We start from the raw sequence: 25,791 nt of genomic DNA, 5'->3' as shown, positions 1-25,791 counted from the left end.
CTTATGGACCGCCTTAGAGCCCGACCTAGCGATTATTTGCGGTTGCCTTCCTGTGCTTGGTCCGCTATTTAATGGCTTACATAGAATGCGCCCTTTCACATGGATTTGCCAATCTTTGGGTCATAACTACGATAATGTCGAGGGAAATAAAACGCCGGTTACTATACGTGCACTTCGGAGCATAGGTGGTACGTCGATGCATAGGGGCAAAATAGGAAAGGATAACAAAAGCCAAGATTTTAGAATATCACGCGGCTCTACAAGACCATTTAGGAATCTCGAAGACGATTTAGATAGTGTTGAGATGAATAGCCTTGGATATAGCAGGGAAGTTAATCGAGAAACATTTGGTCCATGGTCTCAAGGGTATGCCGCCGAGTGTCGTGCCGCCGTGGGGAGAAAGACTGGGGGTGATGGGGTCGACGAAGTCCCGCTCGGAGTTATCACGGTCGAGACTGTGATCGATCGGAGGGAAAGCAGTTCTTCTTCTGACGCCATATAGTCTTTAGAACCTGGGATGCAACATTACATCTGATATATGATATATATAATACGAATTATAGTAGTTACGCGGGTCGCAACTTGTCAGCTACTTAAAAGATGGTTGGTATAACTAATGCTGACAGTCATATCTATTAACAATAAGAAGAAGATTTAACCATCCGTTTATAACGTGTGTAGGAAACCGATAATTATATTAGAGGTATCTTACAAGGTGTATTATATATTTTTGTGTAACATGAAAATTGGCTTAAAGCGGCGTGCTTAAGGTCCGTCCATTTTAGATATGTAATACCTTGGATACGGTGCATAAATTGAATTTTTAAAAGGTCGTTCGCGCTTTCTTCTCCAGATATGTAGTACATAAAATACATAAGGTTTCGGACAGTATGGTGTAACATTTAAAAAAAAATTTATTTGGTACCTTCCACATGTTTATTTTTTACTAATGTTAATTTCTCTCCTCTTCTCGTTATATCCGATGTTTTAAATGTTTCCTACTTTTGTTTTTCTTTTCAACTTCTACTTTACCAGACCTTTTACTTCTTCGTCTCGCCTTATCTCCGAAAATCAATCCGTTTCCATTCGGGTTACGGCACCAACATATTACCAACATATTTGTGAGTACCTAACCGCTACTTGTGATTGGCTACAACTTTTCCCGTCACACTGCGGTATCAAGCCCAAAATTATTCGGGGTACGGCCCGGTGCGCATCTCTAGGGGTCTTGCGTGTTCGGCGGGTTTATTCTGCGGCGTTCTACGGTACAGGCGCTTCGCTTCGTGCGGAGAACAGAGCTGGAGCTGCATGTGTCGCTTATTTTTCTTATGCTCTGGCCAAACGGGCCCAGATCATTTGAATTCTTCCGTTTAATCGTTTAATCATCTATTCGTTTGATCCTTCTTTTATCTCTCTATTTCTATCATTTTTTTCGAATTCAATTTGAAGTTTGAAGCAGGGGTTTTTTATCCCCTCTCTCCACCTCTTCAGATTCAAGCCCTACCCTTAGAACTAGAAGATCTAGGTACTAATCGGTAGTCGCTGATCAGCGGTTGGTGGTTGAAGCAAACGCCATCTATGTCCAATTATACATCCGTAGCGGTTTCATGATCATTCAATCCCTGGATTGAGATGGCAGACGAGACGCCACCGGGCGATCATGGCAGCCCTGTCGGCAAGCTCAACAATGCTATTTCTGATTTCGCCTCTTCTTATGTCAAGAAAGAATTACAGCAATTGACCCGCGAGCGAGATGATGAGTTGGCGCGGAGCCACGTGCCAAAGCTGAGAGCTCTCCTCAGGGAGGTTGACAGAGAGCGTCAGGCGTATGAACAAGACAAGGAGAAGTTAATCCTAGGTCTGCGCAAGAAGTTACAACTGCTCGAAGTCGACCCTGATACTATCGAGAGTACCGTCTCGGAGCTTATCCCCGTTTGCCCCAAATATCTGAGCGTCATTCCCAGTGCTTCGACTCTGACTATTCGACCCCCAACACCTTTTATGTCACCGGTTCGCGATAATTATTTTAGCACTGTTCTTGGCGCAAATGTCTTATCAAGCATTCCTCCATCGGCGTCGCAAGTTCACGACCAAGGAGCTTCTAATTCGATCAAAGATCACTCTTCAAGTCCTACCAATATTAACGTGTCGCCGAACGTAGGCCCGAATTTCGACCACCAGATACAGAGTCAGATCCTATCCGAAAACCCCATGACTAACAAAGCTCCTAAGAGGGTCAGCGCAGATAGCGATAGCGCCGCAAGTGGGAAGCGACGGAGAGTAGATGGCGGAAAGGTAAGGACGAACTGGAGCAATCACGTTATGCTGCTACTTGACCGGCTAATATATGACCAGAGTCTGAGTAGATCTCAATCGGATATATTCCGCAAGATCGCATTCCCGAACTTGGAGACGGGGGAGCGCATCTTCCGTCATGCAGAACGTCAAGGCTTCTTCGTCATAAGATGTAACAGGTCCAACTGCCAAACGGGATTCTTCACGGACCCGCCTCTAGCATATAACAGAGCTTTGAAGCATTTCCAAAGTCACGGCGAAACGGGACAAGACGGCGAAGAACTCACTAACGAGTATATTTTCGAAAACTTCGCATGCGAAAGTGAGTAATTTTATTATGCATAGTTATATAGGAGGAGGGTTTGCCATACTAATCGTTGCCTACAGTTGAAGGTTCCAGCCTGGTTAGCAAGTACTGGATTAAGGAACATCTTGGTCCATCGCCGCACACCTGTAGGTAAACACGTCCTTGTTACCCACCTAGGAGAGGCTAGTTCATTTTTGAACGCTTCATTAGAATAACTATTAATGTGTCCAGTCGTTCCCGGGAGGTCGAGATCTAAGAATATCCAAGCAGCAGATACTCTTAATGTTCGAAAGAGCAAGGAGGACGACAAGAATTATACACCATCTAGCAAATCCCGGAATCCTACAGTGGCTAATGAAACCAATGAGTCGGATGAGGAGGAAATAGAGGCTGAGAAACCGCGCCGCACGCCCAGGAGCGTACCTCGCCCAGACTATGCCGAGTTGGTGGCGAACAAGGACCCTTGGAATCTTTCAGACGGTGAAAGCGATGTGCGTTAGGCCCATAAGCCTAGAGTATGATATACCCCTGCTAATATATAGCCGTAGAAGGTCATTCCCCGTTCTATGAAAGAGCGTCGGACGCCTAGCAATGATGCTATCAAGTCTACGAGATCAGGGAGTAGTAGATCACCCAGCTCGTCAAAAAGATCAACGCCGGGGCCTTCAATACTAAGAGCGAAGACATCGGAACCGAGTAAGTACGTCGACACCTCTTCCCTCGCATAAAAATGCCGTCTGACACGGCTAGACCTTTTGGTTACACCTCGGAGCAGTGGCCGAGACGGTCTGCACCCAGTTAGGAATCGACAGTACCAGCCCAACAGCCCGCGCGTTGTACTCATCGACGGACATCTCTTGAAAATAAACTTTAAGATCCTGGCGTCAGCACATAGGAGGAAATAATTGTAAACCCTGCTCTACATATTCATGTCCTTTATGACGCTACTATTTGCGAAATGAGTTATACCCACGTCGACATGATTCAAATATGGGAGGTTATGTACCTAACCTAACCTAACCTAATATATATTTTAGCATCGCGATGAGTTATACCCATTGGACGAGGACCTCGCAAAGTTCAGAGAATACGAGGTGCGGTAGAGGCAAGTAATTATGTTACGCGGGATCTTTATATCTCAAGCTAACGACGTAACTGCTTTCATACTAGCCGGTGAGGCGTAACCGGTATTAGTCGGCACTTCGTATATATATCACAGCAAGTACTTTGAGTTACATATCGATCTAATATCCCCCCGCTCATGCATTGTCCTTTGTGAGCTTAGACTATATCTCCGTATATATAAAGCAACGTCGCTAGTTTTCATATTATATACATAGCCCACCCAGTTCATCAGGCATTTCATTCCACGTGGTTCTATCTAACTGAGATCTAAAGATGCGCTTGACTCGCATTCGATTCATCATAGCTTGGCCCGACCGCCTTTCAGCGCGTCCCAGTCCTGCTGCGTAAATGGCACGTAGGCGGTGCCGCCCTTGGCGTGGTCAGGAACCCAGAAAACAGGGTCAGGCGAAGTCTGAGCTGGGTCGACGCCGGCGCGCTTGAGCGGAACTTTATCTTGCTTGTTGTTGTGGGTAGCGGAGCGCGCGGGAATGCGGCGCACGAAGATGGGTACGGCATACTTAGGGAGATGGGCACGGGCGTGTCTATTTCCGGCGAGGGTTGCAGTTAGTAAAGTGAGCGAGGTGGCGCTTTTTCCAATATTTCCTGAGATTGGAGGAAGGGTACGTGCATATGTTGATACTCTGCCTGTTCATTTGTATTGGACATGTGATATACGGGAGGATTGGAGGCGTTTTGTTGGGATGCGGAAGCGGGGAGGCGGGAGGAGGAAGAGTTCAAAAAGGGGGAAAGGAAATATTAGACTTACTTCAGCAATCCGTTATAGTCAAAAGTCTTGACGGCCGGGTCAATGTAGATAGCCGCCATGCCGGCCTTCCCGTCGTGATTCGGCAAAGATACACCGTATACGGTCGCTTCACCTACACCCGGAAATCGGCCAAGCACTTCGGACACTTCGGCCGTGGATACGTTCTCTCCCTTCCAACGGAACGTATCACCTAATCTATCTAGGAAGAACCACCGTCCATCATCGTCTCGCCGCAGCGCATCACCCGTCCGGTAATATAAGTCGCCCTTACGGAATACATCGCGCACGTATTTCTTCGATGTCGCTCCTTCGTTACGGTAATACCCTGGGAAAGCCGGTGTGATGGTAGGCGGCTGCGTAACAAGTATCTCGCCGCCAACCGAGTAAGGGACGCGTCGCGCAAAGCCCGTCTTAGGATCCCGCGCAATGTCTCCTGTGTCAACGTCAATCTCGACGGGCACGTAGACATTATAGAAACGCCATCGCTCCAAGAAACCGTGGTGGCCGACGGCATGGGCGCGGAAGTCGCCCCGGGCTGGGTTATCTAGCGGCATTATGCCCTCGGTCGAGTTGAAGAACTCGAAGATGGTGTCGATGCCGAAACGATCACGGAACGGCTTCCAGACGTCCGGACGCAGGCCGTTGCCGTAAATGGAGTGCACATTGTGCTCTTTGTCCCGTGGCGACGGCGGTGCTGCTAGTAGATATCGCAGCGTCTCGCCGACGTAGACGAACCACGTAGCTCGGCTATCTCGAATGTCATCCCAGAACCCCGAGACGCTGAACTTGGGCGCAATACATAGTGTCTGGCCCGTTAGCAGCTGCGTCATGCCACTAATACCTCCTGTACCGTGATATAGAGGCATGCAGTCGTAGTAGCGCTGGTCGTCACCCTTAACGTACGAGAAACCGCAGTCCCTGCTGACACCGTACCCGAAGCTGGCGGCCGCGGGCAGCATGCAAGCTTTGGGTAACCCGGTTGTGCCGCTAGTATAAAACAGACCAAATGGCGAATCAGGCCGGACGTTCTCGCGTAGCTCGTCGGATGGCCGCTCGCCCTTCGTCGCGTTGACTTCGTGTTTGACATCAGCCAGATTCACAATGCTCACCCCCTGCGCAGCCAGCTCATCCTTAACTGCATCGAGACGCTCTAGTAGTTGAGGCGCGCCATCAGCCAGCACAAGCTTCGCTTCGGAGATACCCAGGCAGTGCAGTAGGGCCTGCTTAGTTAAATTGTGGTTAATGAGGGCCGGGGCTGCACCAATAGCTAGTAAACCCATCCAAGCAAAGACAAATTCGGGACTGTTAGCCATGAAGAAGGCGACGAGATCACCAGGCTTGACACCAGCATGATGTAAAAACCACTGAGCGTATTGGTTGGCGCGGTAGTAAGTCTCAGCATAGGTGAAGCTGCCCTGACGCGACCAGATGCACTCCTTACTGGGTTTAGTCTGTGCGTGCTTCTCGAAGAAATAGTAGGACGAGACGCGCTTTTCTTGGACTGCATATGCGGAAGAGGTTTGTGTAAGCTGTGTCCATATCCAGGTAGCAGTGTTTAGAAAGTAGACTCACTGGCTTTCTGAAGGAGCTTCTTGCCCTGCTTTTTTGCACGGATGATCTGCCAATCCTGTCGCAGATGGAATTTGCCGTCGAGATACGTGAGACCGGCCGCAGTAGCAGCTATCGACGCCGCAGCTGCGCTGGTCAGTCAGTTTTCTTCTACGTGTGAAGCCATAGGAAACATCCAATATCTTACCAATCGCTGCCATCCTTCCTCTAAGAATTACTACTACTAAACCAGTATCTTACTAAGGAAAGAAAAGGACGTAGCGGAAGCTTAGGTGTGTATATCGCGCACTAAACACGATTCTATAATACTACTAGTTATCGCGGGAAATCGAGAAAAAGACAAGTTGGTATTGCATTTCAGATCTAATCCTTACCGCCAGGTCATCGTAACGGCCGATATTCTGATAGAAGTCATCTTAAGAAAAAAAGAAGGAAGCGTCACGACGCGCCAACAGTACAGCCGAAAGGTGACCTCGGGATTTTAACTTGCCTACCTAACCTAGTCCATTGGATGGGGGGGCTATTACATAGTGCAGGACGGCAGTTTGTGAAGGACAGGGGTCATACAACTATGTATGTACAATACACTACGCCTAAAGCCCGGAGAGAGTAAATAGCATTTTGCCATGTTCAGGGGAAAGGAGGGTCAAGGGTCTATCTGGTATGAGGCTATGATTATTAGGGAATAGCGAGTTAGGATGATGTGGGGGAGTTACGTAGACCCTCCCTACCTTACCCCCGAACCAAACTACCACCATTGCCTTATCCTGCTTGTCTTGTCTTAGCCAAGGTACATATCAAACTTCGAGCTCGGATTAGCCGCTGGAGAGTCGCCCCGCATTTCCCCGGGTTTATTGTTCGGCACCTGCGTGGTGTTTGGGTGTTAAAGACGGATGTGAGACTTTAACTATTGCTTTGTATAATTTTGACTACTAATTATTGTGTAACAGGTAGTTGTTAAAGAGCTTTACGAGATGTATTACAAGATGTATGTTACACTTGTCAAACCTCGAGTCGTCGAGTTATAGCCAAGTCTTACAAGACTCATCTATCTTCAAAGCACGTTATTATGTCAGCAAACACTATAGAAGCTTTGATTAGAAGACAACCCATACATTCAAGTATATTAAATGGTATTGCTACTGATACTTTTATATTATTATATAATACCCACTCAAGTTTATAACAGGCCAAATTCAGGTATTGTCAGCGAGTGACTGTAAGAGGCACTCCGCTAATAAGAACTACCACTTGTGCGTCTTCATTAATTTGAATCATTGTAGTATTCACCCTTGACCTGGTCGCAATATTTGGGGAGTCCTTATTACGGCATTGAATAAATAGACTGAACTCCTGCAGCCCTCTTGTCGCGCATACTCCATGCTCAATATTGCAAATATTGGTCTAATAGACTCTATCATTGTCATTAGAAAGTTAGTTCCGCATCGTTCTTGTTTAGTAGGTACCTACTTACCCAATCAATACTCTCAGATCCGTCTATCATCTGTGACATGGTAGCCGCGTATGGCAATTCTGAATCGATAATAGGATTCGTGACCCCTGACGAAATAGTTTCCTCCGCAAGAGAAAGGCCGACATCATTTTGTGCAACCTTCTTGATCATCAAGTCAAGCGCGAGCGCAGCAGTCTGTGCATCAGGTGAAGCTGCTTTGCTATCTGCCCATATCCGTTGAGACTCCTGGAGCGCCCGATACTCTCTACTTGCTAGTTGCTGCGTATCTCTCCTCTCGGTCAAGACTCCACTTCGGGATCGCATACGAACGGACAAATCCAGACAGAGAACCATGGAAGCTAATAGAAGATCATGCACCGATAGCGAACAGAACATCCATCTGTCCCCGTATAATCGTCCACCAGGCTCGCACGCCTGGTGTATATCTATCTGTCGGGAAACGATATCGAGAGCTGCTTCGACGCACGCGTGCCGTGATTGTTCAAATCTAGGGCTTCTTAACTCATAACTGATGTATCGTCGATGAAGTACGATAAGACCTTTCAGGTATAGCATCTCTATCGTACATCGTTGCCATATAAGACAAGGATGGTCTATAAAAGAACGGTTGACATCCCGTCGCTTCAAAAGCTCTGGAACCATGCTATACACTTGGTTCATTTCAGCGTCTAGCCTAATCGTTTCGTCGTAAGCCGGAACTAAGATTGATTGTGTATTCGCAACAATCTTTTTGAAGACTCCCATCACGCTAGCTTTTACGATAGTGTAAAGTATGTGAGTGTTCTCGGAAAGGGGTCTCGATGGTGGTAATACCGTCATATCGACATGGAGATCGGAGTATTCTAGATTCCTCGGAACCTCGGTGTCGCAAAATTCGTTTGGTATCATACTTGGGAAGCCCATTTGGAAGGATACCAATGCGTCTATTTGGAATATGTTGACCCAGACTCGTCGCCGCATCTCACCGTCGAAGGCAGAGATGCCGGTCAGGTTATTTGGGTCGCGGTGATAACCCATCCTGAATGCTAACCGGATTATCGTGCCCATTTCGAACCACAAATCAACTGGATTACCTTCGTTACTGAAAAAGCAGCTTTGGATGTGAAGTATAAATGCCTCGAGCGCATGTGCATTTGCAGTGGCATATCGCCCAAGAACTAGACACTGCAGCGCTCTCTGTTGTAATATACTTATATGGGGGATTAACCCTTCGGGCTCTCTTATGTTCGATACCTTTCGTAAGCTAACCGAGACGCTGAGGACGGAGAAAAGAAGGGCTACCCAAAGCGGCGGCGTTGTGAATGGTGACTCCCAAAATGAAGCGTACTATGTTCTCGTAAGTTATAGTTACACGTATGGTATGAATGGAAGACTTACTTCACTTTGAAATTTGTCCGGGTGTATAATACCTTAGTTATCGTGCAAGTTAGTGGATTAGTTCATATATGTTGGGCTCGAGGTCTCACCTAGAACCATGAATCTAGAACCGAAATACCAAGAAAGCAACATATCGCAGATGGGTTGGGATGGCAATGAGCTCAGAATCTCGTCGAGGCTCGAAACCTGGTTTGAGCTTAGTAGAAAACTGGCGTCCAATACTACGCGATCTGCGGTGAAACCTTTCTCATTTTGTGATGTAGGATGATTTGATGCTAATAAGTGCTCTCGAACCTCTTTTATATCGTCCAAGATAGATAGCCAATGGCTAGGATCGATATAGTTCACTTGACCATCCGCGGTTTCCTGAAGGTGGGGAGTCTCAGGGGTAAGGGCGTCTTCTCCTGCATTCTGGCTGGTAAAACCCGAGTCATGGTCTGTGGGCTTATTACACGGTCTTGCTGGTGATATGATATCCTCAGCGTCTTTCGTGAAGAGCTCTCTCCTGGTAGTCAGTCCCGGCTGAACCACAGCATCGCCCGACAGTAAAGAAGATACCAAATTCTCTAGCGTATTGAGTCTGTCTTTCAAGTCGCGCGGCCTGTTATTACTTGGCTCACTTCGACTAGCATTGGCCGCATAGTTGCAAAGTGAGGCCTTATCCCGTCTTATGCAGGAGTCGCATGGTGAACCTCGGTTACACTTCAGCCTACAAGAAGCACGTAAGCACATCTATCTGGTACATAGTGACGTTAAGGGCACATGGATATAATATACTTTCTAGTCCGACATGGTTCACAAGAAACAGGTGGGCGGTTCCTTTTTTCCACCTTTTTACGGCCGATGTCAATGCTAGCCATGGAAGGATAGAATTCGTCCAAAGGTTCGTTTCCTATACAGCAGTTATAGGAATGGGGAGAAGTTTTATCATATCCGGATGTAAAGAGTCCATTCTCACGCCTAAGAAGGAATCCGCAAAGCCCATTAGGTAGTGGGTCGGAGATATTATATGCGCTAGGTAGAGTACGGCGGCGGGTTGTGTGGCTGTATTCCGCCTTATGGCAGTGGGGCCGGAGCTTACATAGAGTACAAAGGAGGCAGGGAGGGTGAAGGGCGCGGAGATATTATCCCCGCTAGCGGACAGAGATGAGGCGTACAAGCCCCGACCCAATCAGAATCCTCCGTACGTCAACATGTAAGTGACATAGGTGGTGATGATAATACGAACTAGACGCCATGGATGAAGGGACGTATAAAACCCGTGTAAGTGGAAATGCCCGACATGACACAGCCCATGGAGAGGACCTGGCAAAATGGAATATAAAATAGCTCCTTGGGATGTGATATATTTCTCATCTTAGCAATAAGAAACAACCTCAATAAGCCCTCGAATAACTATGTCTGCCCTTTCAGCGCTATATGGAGTTGGCTCCGTCATCTTTTCAAAGGCTTTCGTGAAGCTCCCAGTCCCAAGTGGAAATCCTAAGCTTTCTAATCAAACTATTATTGTGACCGGCGCTAATACCGGCCTTGGATTCGAAGCCTGCATTCATCTATCACGACTTGGTGTCGGGAAACTGATTATGGCCGTAAGAACTATAGCCAAAGGCGATGATGCAAGGGAGAGAATACTCAATTCTATGGGCCGACCCGAGTCCTCTATCGAAGTATGGCCCATAGACATGGATAGCTACGATTCGATCAAGTCTTTTGCGAACCGTGCCTCTCAACTTCCTCGCCTTGACGGCGTGTTAGCTAACGCCGGTGTTATGACTGCCAAATTCAGCTTGAGCGAACACAACGAAAAGACTCTCAATGTCAACGTCATCAGCACCTTTTTGCTATACTTGCTCCTCCTGCCAAAAATGCGCGAATCTGGGCAGAGTACAGGGCACGTCTGCCGTTATACGATCCCTAACAGTGCGCTGCACTACAGTGCTCCGCTCGCTGAGCTGGACCCTGACGGTCCTAGGATTATCGACCGGCTGAATGACCCCCAGAAAGCCAATATGGCTGGCCGGTATGCTCTAACCAAGGTACTCGTTCTCTACGCCGTGCGCGAGTTTGCCGAAAGGACCAGTTCTTCCGGAAAGGGAGCGTGCATCATTAATACGCCGAATCCAAGCTTCTGCAAGTCTAACCTAGCAAAAGAATCTCAAGGAAGCCTTGGCTTTAAGATATTCGAGAAGCTCTTAGCTCGATCTACCGAAGAAGGTAGCCGTGTTCTGGTCCATGGCTTGCTGGCTGGCCAAGAAACCAATGGTCAGTATCTGCAAAACTGTCATATCGAAGTGTAAGTAGTTCTATACCCGTTTTATTGCAGTATCTCTGTCTAACCGCTTTAAAAGCCCCGCGTGCCACGTCACTGGGGAATGGGGTCAAAAGGTTCAAAAGAAGTTTTTCAGTGAACTTGTGGATAAACTAGAAGAGATCCAACCTGGTATTTCGTCAAATATTTAATGACTATCATACACGGCTTAACTAGGAGTTGTTGTACAGTATAGGAATGTAAGATTGCCTATCATATCCTAGTAAGAATAGGATAGATGTATCTTGCCGTATTGTTTTCAATTATTTTACGTCTTTTGTTACGGGTAGAAAGGGGGACAGGATTTAATCGAACGATAGATTCTTGATATTTTCCATATAACAGATGATTAAGGAGATAGGGTGACACCCTGAATTCTCGACGAATAGTATGACGGCCCTGGATGTTGACATCACCTTTCTAATGTATAGGGGTTTTATCATTCTAATTAATATTCTGGTGCTTCAACTCTCGAGCCCCTATTTTTAAGCAGACCAGCTAGTGTCTTTCTCAGCCAAGTTAGAAAGTTGAACTCGGACACATATTACTCCTCCGATGTATCTATCAAATTTCTCATGAACAAGATGTTTCCTTTTTATGTCCTGGATTTTTTAGTAGAGAAAATATCGCTTTCTCACTCCTTTTAGGTGATGCGTCTTTGGTAGGTACATGTACCTTATACTTAAGGTACTTGGGTACTTGGGTGACTTACCCCAGAGCGCTGGGACATTGACATGTGGCTAATTACATAACGGGGGACAAGGATTCATTTCCCCCACGTAACGTTAGCAGGGAGCCCTAAAGCAAGATTATTGCCAAGCTTTGCCAGCTGTAGTGGGGACCGAAATGCTAAATGCTAAATGCTGGAGATGCTTTCGTGTTAACTTTTATGTTAACTAACTTTTATGTACCTAATGTTCTTAACTTTTCGTTAAAAACGTTAAACTTCTCCCAAGAAGCTTCAAAGCTTCAAAATTTCAATTGACTCTCCGTCCATGAATAATTCCCTCCCTCTTTCACCCCCATAAAGATGCGCCAATCTCAGGCTTTGGTGCTTCTGGGCATCATAGCTCAGAATGGGTTCGTCACGGCTGGTTCCTTACCACGTGGTGTTGGTCCTGAATGTAAGTACTCTTATATTCTTATATTTCCTCAACTCTTTACATAATTGTGACCATATAAACTGCATGGAGTTGAAAGTCCAATTAATTATACTGACTAATTGAATCCGTAGTTATGAAATTCTACGAAACCAAAGATACCTTCACATGCATAGGCCACCCTTCGATAACTATCCCTGCCTCTCGAGTCAATGATAACTCGTGTGACTGTCCTGATGGCACAGACGAACCTGGCACTGCCGCGTGTGCTCTACTAGATCGTTTCTCCCCGGAGCAACCTTTGCCTGCTTCTCTCTCCGGTACTACAAACACCACAAATGCTCTACCCGGCTTTTGGTGTGCCAACAAGGGCCATATCGGTACATATGTCCCTTTTATGTACGTAAACGATGGTGTCTGCGACTACGATCTTTGCTGCGATGGCAGTGAGGAATACGGAAATGTTGGTGGAGTTAAATGCGAGAACAAGTGTGCGGAAATCGGTAAAGAATGGAGAAGAATAGAAAAGGAGCGAAAAGACAATCTGGAGAGAGCTAATAAGCGCCGGAGGACTATGGTGAAGGAGTCTAAGGAACTCCGCCGCCGGGTCGAGGCCAAGATTGCCAGTCTCACAGATGAAATCAAGGAGCTCGAAGTCAAGCGGGACGAATTGAAAAATAAGCTAGACGAGGTCGAGCGCCAAGAGCGCTTCAAAGTCGTCAAGAATGAAGGGCCCGGAAAGCTCGGCGTACTTACTGGACTGGCTAAGACGAGAGTCAACGAGCTACGAGATACCTTGAGCAAAGTCATGGGCGAGCGTAACAAACTCACAGCCAAGGTTCAGGAGCTGGAAAGCATCCTAGCGGCGTTCAAGGAGGAATACAACCCCAATTTCAACGACGAAGGTGTCAAGAAGGCTGTTAGAGCCTGGGAAGATTATGCCGCCAAGAAGGCCGGAGAAGCCCAGGAACAGCTCAACGAAAATGATATTACAGAAGTCATGAAGGAAGATAGTGAGGAGTCTGGCATTAATTGGAAGGAGTTCGAGGAAGACGAGGCAACAGACACTGATATTTGTATGTCTCTAGAAATGCCCGGGCCTTTTATGTTTGTGCATAAGCTAATTCAACGTAGTATACAGTTTCGAGGCTTATCTCCCTGGTCCGCTTCGTGAATTCCTTCACGACAAGATCAACTCCCTCCGGATATGGCTGATCGAAAATGGCATGTTGGCTGATACGAGTTCTGAAAAGAGCGAGTCTCGTCTCGTTAGGGCTGCTCGGGAGGCCCACGACTCTGTCGCCAATGATGTCAACGCCAAGAGGCGGACGCTAGAAGAGCAACAGCAAGACCTACAGAAGGACTACGGCCAAGACGATATCTTCCGGTATCTAAAGGGTAAGTGTATTACAACTGAGGCCGGCGAGTACGAGTACGAACTATGCTGGTTGGACAAGACAAGCCAGAAGAGCAAGAAGGGAGGAGGAAAGACCACCATGGGTAACTTCAACCGGTTCGACTTTGATGAGGCGGACGAGGAAGAGCGTCATGACGGTAAGGGCCTAGGTCGGGGCAAGCGCGTGGTTCTAAGGTACGAAAATGGCCAGGGCTGCTGGAATGGTCCCAACCGCAAGACAGACGTTTGGCTTGCCTGTGCCGAGACCGAAGAGTTATGGCGGGTCAGCGAGTTGGAGAAGTGTGTTTACAAGATGGAAGTGGGCACACCTGCTGTCTGCCAAGAGTCAGTAGAGCCTGGCCATGCTAAGGACGAATTGTGATGTGGTCCTTGTACCTATAAGTTAGCGCTTTAGAATCAATTCTTTGGAGGCATCTATTGCAAATTAGATACGAATTTACGATATACGATCAGCTCGGTTCCGAGAAAGAGCCCTTACATCAAACAAGATACGAATAGAATCACTAATATGCGAATATATCAACTTTCTTTATAGCTTGTGGTATCAGTCGACTAACTACACGTTAATTCTCTTGGGTATCTATCTTGGTATGTCATCTCACAGCCTCGCTCCTCTTATATCCATCCGCCATCTTCCTTCGCTTGGCCCTTTCTTCTTGCTCAGCCAGTACTTTCGCAGTGAGAGATGCAGTCATGGGATTATTTATCCGACTTGCGATGCCATTCTTATCCTCCTTACTCTTATCCGTCTTACCGGTATCTTTCTCTTTCTGTTCGCTACTTGTTTTATTCTCCTTCACATCATCGGCCTTGCGCTTCTTCTTGCCGGCACTCTTATCCTTCTTTAAGCTATGCGTCAAACCCAATGCTCTTAGATCGTCAACTCTTTTAGCCAGCTTCTCTACTTCGGCCTCGTCCGTCGGTAGTATGGGTATGACGTCTCGCTTCTCGAAAGATGAGCTACATTCAGGACATTGCTTCTCGGTGTCGGATATTTCTTTCATAGTCACCTCCGCGAAGACGTGGCCACACGGGACAATGTACACGCTCTTGGTGGCAGCACCTAGCTCCTTCATGCTGACGGGGCAGGCTGCAAACTCACGTCCCTTCTCATCCTTCTTTGTTGTAATCTTGAGTTTCGTAACGTCTTTCAGGCTCTTTATTCCCGTACGAGAAAACTCAGATTCTTGAGTCTCTGATACGGGCGTCTCGGAAGATGAGGGCATCAGACATTGTAACACAGATTCGTAGTTGTAGAGTCGCCCCCGCCAGTCTGACACCGTGTTGGAGAAATCGAGTGGCGCGTCGGATAAGGGGCACATTGTCCAGGCGTGTGTTTGAGACTCTAAAGCCGTGGCTTTTAATTCGGAGGCGGTAGGCAGTCGGGCGGCTTCTCTTACGAGCTCGCGCCGCTTGGGGATGGAGCCGCCATCGTTTCCCATGGTGAAGAATGTGGTAACTATACGATAATAGGACTGTGCTGTATGAGATGAGAGTTTGCTCGAACTGCGAGTAGAAGGAGAGTTGGGGTATGCGAGGATTGACGTATTTGAGGAATTAAAAGAGTGAATTGCAGGATAAATATTTGAGTAATTGATTTTAGAAGTTGGTTGTTGGATACCTCTAGGTTGTTATGCGACAGGCGCGATAAGAAATGCCAGTGGCGTTTTTGGTTAAGGTACATGGGAGAATACATCCTACATAATGTACCCACAGACCCATTATCCTAATCGCTATCGGATAAGATAAAGCTTAGCGTAAGGCAAGTGCCTTGAAAGTGGATTTAGTAAGTTGATGGCGCTGAATTATGGGGACCACTGGTTCTGCTAGAGACTATTCATATCTTGCATATGCCGTACAGTGTGCACTTAACCGGTAAGAAGTACTTTAATGTTAGTATGTTAACCTTACTAAGGTTAGTAGTGTCAGGTCGCCGGTAGTTCAGTGCATACCTTAACTACAATTAGGTACCTTAACCTTATACGCTCTTAAGGTTCTCTCCTGTTACCTTTTCGTCCCAAGCTTAAATACAACCCATCAAGCAAAGGTGAAGGCGTACCTATAGACATCCTCCAACAACAGCCTTCACATATCGTCCCATTATCCTTCCTATTCCCTCTCCATTTTTTTATCGTTCAAGTTAATTTACTCCAGACGGGTTCTTGCGATCAGATATCGCAGTCGTTCTGGTAGCACCTTTGATCTTGATGCATTTCGAAATTAATTCTTGAAGCTGTTCTCGACGCGGCTGAAGGGTAACGAGGCCAGGCCGGTAATCCCCTCCAGCCGCCGCCTACCATGGCGCAACAACAGCAGCTGGCCCTGGAGGCCCTTGATACCATCACTAGAGACTTAAAATCAAGGTGCGACTCTTCCCTCTGCTAAACCCCGCTGTCCCAACTAATTATTGCGATTCCGAATAGGGCTGGAGATGAAGTAAGAAAGCGGGCGGCTGCTCAACTGAGAGATTTGGTCGCTGCTTGCTTCAGAGGTGTGTATTCTACCATTCTTGTTTCTTGTCTGCGCTACCAGGAAATATGTCGCGACGGCCTTCACCTTCCAGTCTCTATCTACCTACCCGAGCTGACCACGATTCAACGCAGACTTCCAGCCAGAACAATTCCATGTATTCTATAATGCCGTTAATAATAAGATCACGACCTTGATGCTTCATGGCAACGACTCCTCTGAACGTCTGGGTGGCGTTTACGCCCTTGACGCGCTAGTCGACTTCGAAGGCGTCGATGTTACTGCCAAATATACCCGATTCACAGCGAACCTCAAGACTATCCTAAGAGGAAAGGATATCGTGCCTATGCAACCCGCAGCGATCGCCCTTGGAAGGCTCTGTCGACCTGGAGGATCGCTGATATCTGAGTTGGTCGAATCTGAGGTTAAGACCGCTCTTGAATGGCTCCAATCGGACAGGGTGGAGGAAAAGAGATATAGTGCTGTCCTAGTCCTCCGCGAGCTGGCCCGGAATGCGCCCACCTTGATGTACACCTACGTTGGCCTCATCTTCGACTTAATATGGGTTGGTCTTCGTGACCAGCGCCAACTGATCCGTGCGACATCTGCAGAGACGGTTAGTGCCTGTTTCCGCATTATTCGAGAGCGAGACCAGGAGATGAAGCAGGCGTGGATGACCAAGATGTACAACGAAACCATCGCCGGCCTCAAGACAAACACTGTTGAATACGTCCATGCATCCCTCCTGGTTCTTAAGGAGCTTCTTGAGCAGGGAGGCATGTATATGCAGGAGCACTATCAGGAGGCGTGTGAGATCGTCTTCCGTAACAAAGATCATCGCGACGTAACTATCCGCAAGACGGTAGTCGTACTCATCCCAGACCTGGCCAATTATTCCCCGGCCGATTTCGCCCATACCTATCTTCACAAGTTCATGCTTTATCTAACCGGCATGCTCAAGAAAGATAAGGAGCGGAATGATGCTTTCTTGGCTATCGGAAATATTGCCAACGCGGTGAAGAGCGCCATCGCTCCATACCTTGACAGCGTTCTTATTTATGTCCGAGAGGGCCTCAGCATTCAATCTAGAAAACGAGGGTCTGTTGATCCCGTTTTCGATTGTATTAGCAGGCTCGCCGTTGCGGTCGGCCAGACACTTAGCAAGTATATGGAAGCGCTTCTGGATCCCATATTTGCGTGCGAGCTTACTCCGAAACTCACACAGGCCTTGGTTGATATGGCATTTTATATACCGCCTGTAAAAGCCACCATCCAGGAGAGGCTCCTTGATATGCTAAGTAAAGTCTTGTGTGGAGAACCCTTCAAACCCCTTGGGGCTCCTACTCCGAATTCGCTTTCGTCCGTCCCTATCATACCTAAAGACGCGAAGGATCCGCAAGCTTACGAACACCGGAAGGCTGAGGTGAAGCTGGCTTTGAATACGTTAGGAAGCTTTGACTTCTCAGGTAATAATTCTACTTACCTACTACGAGCAAGATTCGATCTGAGGAACGCCAGATGCTAACGGTATATGGAGGTCACATTTTAAATGAATTCGTCCGCGACGTCGCCATCAAATACGTCGAAGACGATGATCCCGAGATCCGCGAAGCCGCCGCCCTCACCTGCTGCCAACTCTATGTTCGAGACCCGATCGTGAATCAGACAAGTTACCACGCGCTGCAGGTTGTCGGAGATGTTATTGAGAAGCTACTAACGGTAGGTGTATCCGATCCGGAACCGAATATACGGCGGACTGTACTTGCGGCCCTTGACGAGCGGTTCGATATCCATCTATCAAAAGCCGAAAATATCCGGACGTTATTCTTCGCGCTCAATGATGAGGTGTTCGAGATCAGGGAAGTAGCAATTTCGATCATAGGGCGGCTGGCACGATATAATCCAGCTTATGTGATCCCCTCTCTTCGGAAGACACTGATACAGATGCTTACCGAGCTCGAGTTTTCGGATGCCCCACGCAACAAGGAGGAGAGCGCAAAACTCCTCAGCCACTTGGTGCAAAATGCCCAAGGATTAATCAAGCCTTATGTTGAGCCCATGATTTCGGTGCTCCTTCCGAAGGCTGGCGACTCGAATAATGCCGTTGCAGCCACTATTCTCAAGGCAATCGGCGAGCTTGCGACGGTCGGGGGAGAAGACATGCTTCCCTATAAGGATAAGCTTATGCCGATTATTATCGATGCGTTGAAAGACCACGCCTCTAATGTTAAGCGAGAAGCCGCCTTGCATACTCTTGGTCAACTTGCTAGTAATTCTGGCTATGTTATCGATCCTTACCTCGAGTACCCTGAGCTCCTGGACCTACTTCAACACATCATTCGCGCCGAACCCCAGCGAGGGTCTCTACGACAGGGGACGATTAAACTGATGGGAATTTTGGGCGCGTTGGATCCTTACAGGTATCAGGTACAGAATCCCCAAGATGACCGCATTTGGCGGCGTGTCCATGGATTAAAGAAACCCGCGGGTGAGATTGGAAGTCCTCTCACCCTGGACCAGGACCCTGTTGCTGAAGTGAAGCATCAGGAAATTTTCATAAAGCCCCTTAACAGAACCCCAAAACATTCCCGGGAACAATCACGTTGGTATAAACAGAAAGCTAACCAGAACGACGAACAGCAAGTAGAAGAGCGTGCTCCCGATGCCAAACGGCGCGTCGAGACCAATAGGATGACCGATATCTCGCTCATGATGACAGGTTTAACACCCTCTAATAAGGAGTATTATCCTACTGTCGTAATCAACGCCCTACTAAACATTCTAAAAGACAACTCACTCGCCCCGCACCATGCTGCGGTTATCGAAGCCATCATGAATATCTTTCGCACGCTCGGGCTAGAGTGTGTCCAATTCCTAGACCGTATCATTCCGGCATTTTTAGAAGTCATCAAGGACTGTCCACAGAATCGTCTCGAATCATATTTCAACCAGTTGGCCACACTGGTCAGTATCGTACGACAGCATATTAGGAATTACCTACCACAGATTATTGACACGCTCCATAATTACTGGGATACATCACCCTCACTCCAAGCTACGATACTATCACTTGTTGAGGCCATCTCGAGATCTTTGGAAGGAGAATTCAAGATCTATCTCGCAGGCCTCCTCCCTGCGATGCTTGGCGTCCTAGAGAAGGATGCGACTACTAAGCGGATTCCTTCAGAGAAAGTTCTACATGCTTTCCTGGTATTTGGCTCCAGCAGCGAAGAATATATGCATCTAATCATCCCCGTAGTCGTGCGGACGTTCGAGAAGCAGGGCCAGCCAACATTCTTGAGGAAGTCGGCTATTGAGACCATTGGCAAGATCTCTCGCCAGGTCAACCTAAACGACTACGCCGCCAAAATCATCCACCCACTGACTAGAGTTCTTGCTAGTGGAGAATCTTCCCTACGCGTAGCAGCGCTAGATACTCTTTGTGCATTGATTCAACAGCTCGGGCGGGATTACCTACACTTCATGGGCACCGTCAATAAAGTCCTGCAGGCCGGCCAGATCCAACATCAAAATTACGAGCTTCTAGTCAGCAAGCTACAGAAAGGAGAGGCTCTGCCGCAAGATTTGAGTTCGGAGACGCGGTTCATTGACCAGTTAGACGAGCCATCTTTCGCTGACCTTGGCAACAAGAAACTCGAGATGAACGCGATTCACTTGAAGGCCGCCTGGGATACCAAAGGCAAGTCTACTAAGGAAGACTGGCAAGAATGGCTCCGACGCTTCAGCACAACTCTCCTTACGGAGTCACCAAACCATGCCCTGCGTGCCTGTGCTATTCTGGGTAGCGTGCACCTCCCGCTTGCCCGTGAGTTATTTAATTCGGCTTTCGTCTCATGTTGGAGCGAGCTCTACGAGCAGTTCCAGGACGAGCTCATCCAAAACATCGAGAATGCCATACGATCCCAGAACGTACCGCCAGACTTACTTGGGCTCCTGCTCAACTTGGCTGAATTCATGGAGCATGACGACAAAGCCTTGCCTATTGATATTAGGGTCCTTGGTAGGGAGGCCGGCCGCTGTCATGCATACGCGAAAGCCCTCCATTACAAGGAATTAGAATTCCTACAGGACCAGAGCGGACCAGCTGTTGAAGCCTTGATCGTCATAAACAATCAGCTCCAGCAGTACGACGCCGCAATCGGCATTCTTCGTAAGGCGCAGCTTTACAAAGACGGCATCCAGCTCAGAGAAACCTGGTTCGAGAAGTTAGAACGATGGGAAGAGGCCTTGCAATTTTACAACAAGAGGGAAGCGGAGATGCCGGAAGATCAAGCGGTTCCGCTCGAAATTGTCATGGGCAAGATGCGCTGCTTGCATGCTCTTGGAGAGTGGGATGCCCTGGCCAACCTAACGGGCAATACGTGGGCGAACTCGGCGCCCGAAATCCAAAGGCGCATTGCACCACTTGCAACCGCGGCCGCTTGGGGTCTAGGCAAATGGGATTCGATGGACAATTATCTACAGTCTATGAAGCGAAACTCACCCGACCGTTCATTCTTTGGTGCAATACTAGCGTTGCATCGCAACCAGTTCCGAGAAGCCGCCAGCTGCATTCAACAGACGCGAGAGGGTCTCGATACGGAACTGAGCGCGCTTGTGAGCGAGTCTTACAATCGTGCTTACCAAGTGATTGTCCGAGTACAAATGCTTGCAGAACTCGAAGAGATCATCGTTTATAAACAGGCTGATGATAGGAAGAAGGCTACGATGCGACGCACGTGGGAGAGCCGTCTGAAAGGATGCCAAAGGAACGTTGAGGTATGGCAGCGCATGCTAAGACTCCGCGGCTTGGTTATTAACCCCGCGGAGAATATGCATATGTGGATTAAATTTGCAAACCTGTGTCGAAAATCCGGAAGGATGGGTTTGGCGGAAAAGTCGCTCAAACAACTCATCGGCACCGAGCACCCCCTCGAGGCGATAATACCATACTGGAGCCAGAATGCCCCGCCTCCGCAAGGCACGGCCCCGGCCCCGGCCCCGGCCCCGAGAATTCCCCCACAAGTTATCTACGCCGTCTTGAAATTCTATTGGGAGTACGGACAACAGGCGAAGCTACGCCAAACAGGCCACCCTGAGAAGACGCTATTCTGCCTGAGGAAATTCACGGCTGATTCCGCCCAGAGCCTTGAGATGGCCAGAGCGTCGATACAAGCCGCGCCTAACGGAGTGGACCCGACGAGCGACTACGGCTATCATAATAGTATAGACGCGGGTATGCCCAGCTCTAGAACGCAAAAGCTAATACAAGACCAAACGGTGCTTCTTGCAAAATGCTTCTTGAAGCAGGGAGAGTGGCAAGTATCCTTAAACAAACACGACTGGCAGCACCACAATGTTCAGGACATCTTAACTTCCTACTCAAAAGCCACCCAATATAATCCGAAATGGTACAAGGCGTGGCACGCGTGGGCTCTGGCCAACTTCGAAATCGTCCAGGCTCTCACACCTCCGGCCGATAGGAACGTCCCGAGGCCAGATTCAGCTATCATCATCAACCACGTCGTCCCTGCTGTGCAGGGTTTCTTCAAGTCTATCGCATTATCGTCCGGAAGTGCCCTTCAAGACACCCTACGTCTCCTCACCTTGTGGTTTGCGCACGGTGGTAGTAGCGAAGTTAACGCAGCCGTTACTCAAGGCTTCGGGACCGTCAGCGTCGATACATGGCTGGAGGTAATTCCGCAGCTCATCGCCCGGATCAATCAGCCTAATACGCGAGTGCGCCAATCTATTCACAATCTACTCGCCGATGTCGGGCGCAATCACCCTCAAGCCTTGGTATATCCTCTAACCGTAGCGATGAAATCGGCCCAGAGCTCCAGAAGATCGAAGTCGGCGGCGCTGATTATGGATAGCATGCGCGCACACAGCGCTAAGCTTGTGGAACAGGCCGACACGGTCAGCCACGAACTTATCCGTGTCGCGGTACTATGGCACGAGCTTTGGCACGAAGGACTCGAAGAGGCTTCTCGGTTGTACTTTGGAGATCACAACATCGAAGGCATGTTCGCTACGCTGGGACCATTACACGAGCTGCTAGAGCGAGGACCGGAGACCCTGCGCGAGATTAGTTTCGCGCAGACCTTCGGCCGAGACCTCACCGAAGCTCGGGAGTGGTGTCGCCAGTACGAGTCCAGTCACGATGTGAACGATCTCAATCAGGCGTGGGATCTATACTACCAGGTGTTCCGTCGGATTGGGAGGCAACTACCGCAGATGTCGTCTCTGGAGCTTGCATATTGTTCACCAAAACTGTTAGCAGCCAAAAATCTCGATCTAGCAGTTCCCGGTCAATACAAGAGCGGCGCCCCTATCGTTCGCATCCTCTCATTCGACTCGACCTTCAGCGTGATCAACTCCAAGCAGAGACCAAGAAAGTTGAATATTAACGGGAGCGATGGAAACCAGTATTCCTTCCTATTGAAGGGACATGAGGATATTCGGCAAGACGAACGTGTCATGCAACTATTTGGTCTATGCAACACTCTGCTCGCTAATGACTCCGAGTGCTACAAACGCCATCTTAGCATTCAACAATATCCGGCAATACCCCTCAGTCAGAATTCGGGACTTCTCGGCTGGGTGCCAAACAGCGACACATTGCATGTGCTGATTCGCGAGTATCGTGAGAGCCGCAAGATTCTCCTTAATATAGAGCACCGTATCATGTTACAGATGGCACCAGACTACGACAACCTTACTCTCATGCAAAAGGTTGAAGTATTTGGTTACGCGCTAGACAACACCACTGGTCAGGATCTATACCGCGTCTTATGGCTAAAGAGTAAGAGCTCTGAAGCCTGGCTAGAAAGGCGCACGAACTATACACGCAGTCTAGGTGTCATGAGCATGGTTGGCTACATTCTCGGTCTCGGCGACAGGCACCCGAGCAACTTAATGCTCGACCGCATTACTGGGAAGATTATCCATATCGACTTCGGTGACTGTTTCGAAGTTGCCATGAAGCGAGACAAATATCCCGAGCGAGTCCCATTCCGTCTTACTAGAATGCTCACATACGCGATGGAAGTCAGCAACATCGAGGGTAGCTTCCGGATTACGTGTGAGCATGTCATGCGCGTCCTCAGGGAGAATAAAGAGAGTGTTATGGCCGTCCTAGAAGCCGTAAGTGATTATCATTACCGATAGAAGTTATATTCATACTAACGCTGGGTCATTCTAGTTCATCCACGATCCGTTGCTGACCTGGCGTCTCACTAACGCGGCCTCCCCTGTTGGCCCCAACTTCCGTTCCGAACGCGAATCATCCTTAGTCGCTGGTGCTCAGCGAGCCCGCAGACCAAGTATCCTAGATTCCGAACACCCGCCGTCCGAATTCCTCGCTGCACAACAAGCAGCCGGCGCCGTTGATTCGGGCCATCCCGGTGGCCCGCTCGCTTCTCGCGCTAGGGCACGCACGAATTCAAGTCTGATTAATGGTACAGGCCAGATGCTCGACGGCGAGATGGCCGAGATACAAAACGCTCGCGCGGTCGAAGTGCTAGACCGCGTGAACCAGAAGCTGACTGGCCGGGATTTCAAGCCGACCGACGAGTTGGATATCTTAACACAAGTTAACAAGTTAATCATGGAAGCAACTAAGCTCGAAAACCTCTGCCAGCATTATATTGGCTGGTGTTCGTTCTGGTGAACGCACCGCATATGCCCGCGTTGGTTATTTCTGTACCCAAAGAGAGTTTTGTAAACTAGTAGATGGGTAGATTTGGTACGGAGTTGGTATGGGATGAGAATTATGAGCAGTGATGCAAGGTAACGCAATTTGCTAGGGCACGCACATGCCTCATTCATATTAGTGGCTTCACCATAATGATATACGTAGTATTCAAGCGCCTTGCGACATTAGACTTGTAAGTCTTCTTACGTCTGACTGCTTAGGTCTCTATGGGGTATACTTTTGGATCCGTCGTAGTAGGATAAGTACCTAAGGTATCTAAGATGAACTAAGTCCTTAAGGGAGGTCGGTTATTAAAGAAAGGGGTTGGCGGAGCGTTCTGCCTTCCCCAGAACGCGGAGACCGACCCGCTTACGGAGCAGGCAAAGGCGCGAGGTTGAGGAGGATAACCTCGGAGCTATTGAGTGGTGCCGCGGGGTTTTATGGGAGCGGAGTGACATATGATTTATTGAAGCTAATACGGAACTACGATGAGGCTCTGCCACGCTATTTATTGTTACAACTTCCAGTCATTACTAACAATAAGCTAGTGTTTACTAAAGGGAACAGATATTAAAAGCTATATAGTTTTGATGAATGCATTGTCAATAACTAAGTGACCTTCCCTTACTTGTATAGCCAGGCCTACGTGTATGTATGCATAGCTTGTATATTAAGTCTTTTGGAAGGCATTTATACATGAGCAACTTTCTTAAATGAGACCATTAAGAGTCTTCACGCAACAGCAATTATTCCATTACTCTTGTACTGGTATTGTAATAGATCTTATTCTCGGACAAGTACATACTGGCCCCTGTTTTACCACCTTTAAAGATGATATGAAACTTTTTCATTCTAAGGAAGACGTGCATATTCCTTACGAAACCAGCATATCACAGCTGCAGTAAAGAAGAGCGTGGGGGTAAGCGGTAGTAATGAGTTACGTTTAAAAAGCAACGTGCCAGAAAGTCTAGAACTGCATAAAGCACACGATATTTATTAAGGGGTATCCTGTAAAGAGAGTTGTACATATTCTGCTTATTACCTACTGCTTAGTTATTTAAGTACTTATGTCCTTAAGTGCGAGCTTGACACGGTGAGGCTATCTCTTAAAATCTAAGTAGTTTGATTTGTCCAAAAAGTTCAACATCAATTTTGATTGGACATATCCTGGATGGGAATACTCCACCGTGTCAAGCTCGCACTTGAGGACATACATATAATTAAGTACTTAATGTTTATGCATGTATATACCCGGGGTATGCATGTTATTTAAAAGCGAATATAGTTACATTAAACGAAATTATATTTTATTAAAAGTTTTGCATTAAAACATGTTAGTATAAAGTTACATACGTGCAATAGTGGCAAGTAATACAAATCAAATAAAAAGAAATATATCTTACCTACCTAGGTTAAATACTTTACTACCCAGATACATATCATGTTGTAAATAACTTCTGCATGGGAGAGAAAGCAAACACAAATAAGTTAATCTTACCGCTCTTTTCTATCCTGTCGCGCCTATTGTTAAGTCTCACAGGTGGTACCTCCTTTCCATTTATTGCAGTTGCCTTAGAGTACGGATCCCTACCTAGCACATATATGTACCTAAGGCAAGTACGCATCCGATATGCCTGCTTCTTAAGAGATTTGATGGATTTCAAGCTTCAGTTGAGGTAAGAGCCAACAATCCAACGTCTTTTTTTCGGGGGGTTTCCCTTAATATTTTATTTCATTTGCACCATTTTGAGCCTATCAAAAAACGCGTTTACAAACCCACCAGGAGGGTTGTTCCTATCATGTACAAAACTGGGGGGGGGGGGGGGGGGGGGGGGGGCGGGGGGGGGGGCGGGGGGGGCGGGGGGGGGGGGGGGGGGGGGCCCGGGGG

At 47.9% G+C, this 25,791-nt stretch overlaps 8 protein-coding genes across 8 annotated transcripts; 5 read left to right on the top strand and 3 right to left on the bottom strand.

The window, feature by feature from the left end:
* Positions 1-1,496: 1,496 nt before the first annotated feature.
* F5Y00DRAFT_105975 (uncharacterized protein) lies at positions 1,497-3,005 on the top strand. Its single transcript, XM_048003846.1, has 4 exons — positions 1,497-2,295; positions 2,356-2,617; positions 2,683-2,752; positions 2,834-3,005. Exons 1-4 carry the CDS (start codon positions 1,633-1,635, stop codon positions 2,856-2,858), a joined length of 1,020 nt encoding a protein of 339 aa, XP_047869580.1. The 5' UTR covers positions 1,497-1,632; the 3' UTR covers positions 2,859-3,005.
* Positions 3,006-3,870: 865 nt separating this feature from the next.
* On the bottom strand, positions 3,871-6,347 carry F5Y00DRAFT_105971 (acetyl-CoA synthetase-like protein). The gene is made up of 4 exons (XM_048003845.1): positions 6,250-6,347; positions 6,066-6,188; positions 4,494-5,994; positions 3,871-4,269 (listed from the first exon to the last, which is right to left on the bottom strand). Exons 1-4 carry the CDS (start codon positions 6,260-6,262, stop codon positions 4,026-4,028), a joined length of 1,881 nt encoding a protein of 626 aa, XP_047869579.1. The 5' UTR covers positions 6,263-6,347; the 3' UTR covers positions 3,871-4,025.
* A 1,099-nt stretch (positions 6,348-7,446) lies between these two features.
* F5Y00DRAFT_250813 (uncharacterized protein) lies at positions 7,447-9,773 on the bottom strand (the record flags this gene model as incomplete). Its single annotated transcript, XM_048009773.1, has 5 exons — positions 7,447-7,476; positions 7,537-8,862; positions 8,914-8,945; positions 9,003-9,622; positions 9,691-9,773. The coding sequence occupies 5 exons, from the start codon at positions 9,771-9,773 to the stop codon at positions 7,447-7,449; spliced, it is 2,091 nt and encodes a 696-aa protein (XP_047869578.1).
* A 318-nt stretch (positions 9,774-10,091) lies between these two features.
* On the top strand, positions 10,092-11,373 carry F5Y00DRAFT_270789 (uncharacterized protein; the record flags this gene model as incomplete). Its single annotated transcript, XM_048012667.1, has 2 exons — positions 10,092-11,206; positions 11,262-11,373. Exons 1-2 carry the CDS (start codon positions 10,311-10,313, stop codon positions 11,371-11,373), a joined length of 1,008 nt encoding a protein of 335 aa, XP_047869577.1. The 5' UTR covers positions 10,092-10,310.
* A 754-nt stretch (positions 11,374-12,127) lies between these two features.
* Positions 12,128-14,253, top strand: F5Y00DRAFT_225158 (glucosidase II beta subunit-like protein-domain-containing protein). The gene is made up of 3 exons (XM_048006133.1): positions 12,128-12,345; positions 12,456-13,397; positions 13,456-14,253. Exons 1-3 carry the CDS (start codon positions 12,252-12,254, stop codon positions 14,097-14,099), a joined length of 1,680 nt encoding a protein of 559 aa, XP_047869576.1. The 5' UTR covers positions 12,128-12,251; the 3' UTR covers positions 14,100-14,253.
* Position 14,254: 1 nt separating this feature from the next.
* F5Y00DRAFT_225157 (DUF602-domain-containing protein) lies at positions 14,255-15,385 on the bottom strand. The gene has a single exon (XM_048006132.1). The coding sequence runs from the start codon at positions 15,178-15,180 to the stop codon at positions 14,332-14,334; it is 849 nt and encodes a 282-aa protein (XP_047869575.1). The 5' UTR covers positions 15,181-15,385; the 3' UTR covers positions 14,255-14,331.
* Positions 15,386-15,725: 340 nt separating this feature from the next.
* Positions 15,726-24,468, top strand: F5Y00DRAFT_225156 (FAT-domain-containing protein). The gene is made up of 6 exons (XM_048006131.1): positions 15,726-16,101; positions 16,162-16,229; positions 16,342-17,673; positions 17,745-18,634; positions 18,848-23,353; positions 23,412-24,468. Exons 1-6 carry the CDS (start codon positions 16,037-16,039, stop codon positions 23,877-23,879), a joined length of 7,329 nt encoding a protein of 2,442 aa, XP_047869574.1. The 5' UTR covers positions 15,726-16,036; the 3' UTR covers positions 23,880-24,468.
* Positions 24,469-25,301: 833 nt separating this feature from the next.
* On the top strand, positions 25,302-25,642 carry F5Y00DRAFT_225154 (uncharacterized protein; the record flags this gene model as incomplete). Its single annotated transcript, XM_048006130.1, has 1 exon — positions 25,302-25,642. A coding segment is annotated over exon 1 (214 nt), but the record flags the coding sequence as incomplete, so codon positions are not given.
* Positions 25,643-25,791: the final 149 nt, after the last annotated feature.

This window comes from Daldinia vernicosa, assembly GCF_022497035.1.
Source record: "Daldinia vernicosa strain CBS 139.73 unplaced genomic scaffold F5Y00scaffold_3, whole genome shotgun sequence".
NCBI classification, from domain to species: domain Eukaryota; kingdom Fungi; phylum Ascomycota; class Sordariomycetes; order Xylariales; family Hypoxylaceae; genus Daldinia; species Daldinia vernicosa.
This window is presented reverse-complemented; position numbering and strand designations above follow the sequence as displayed.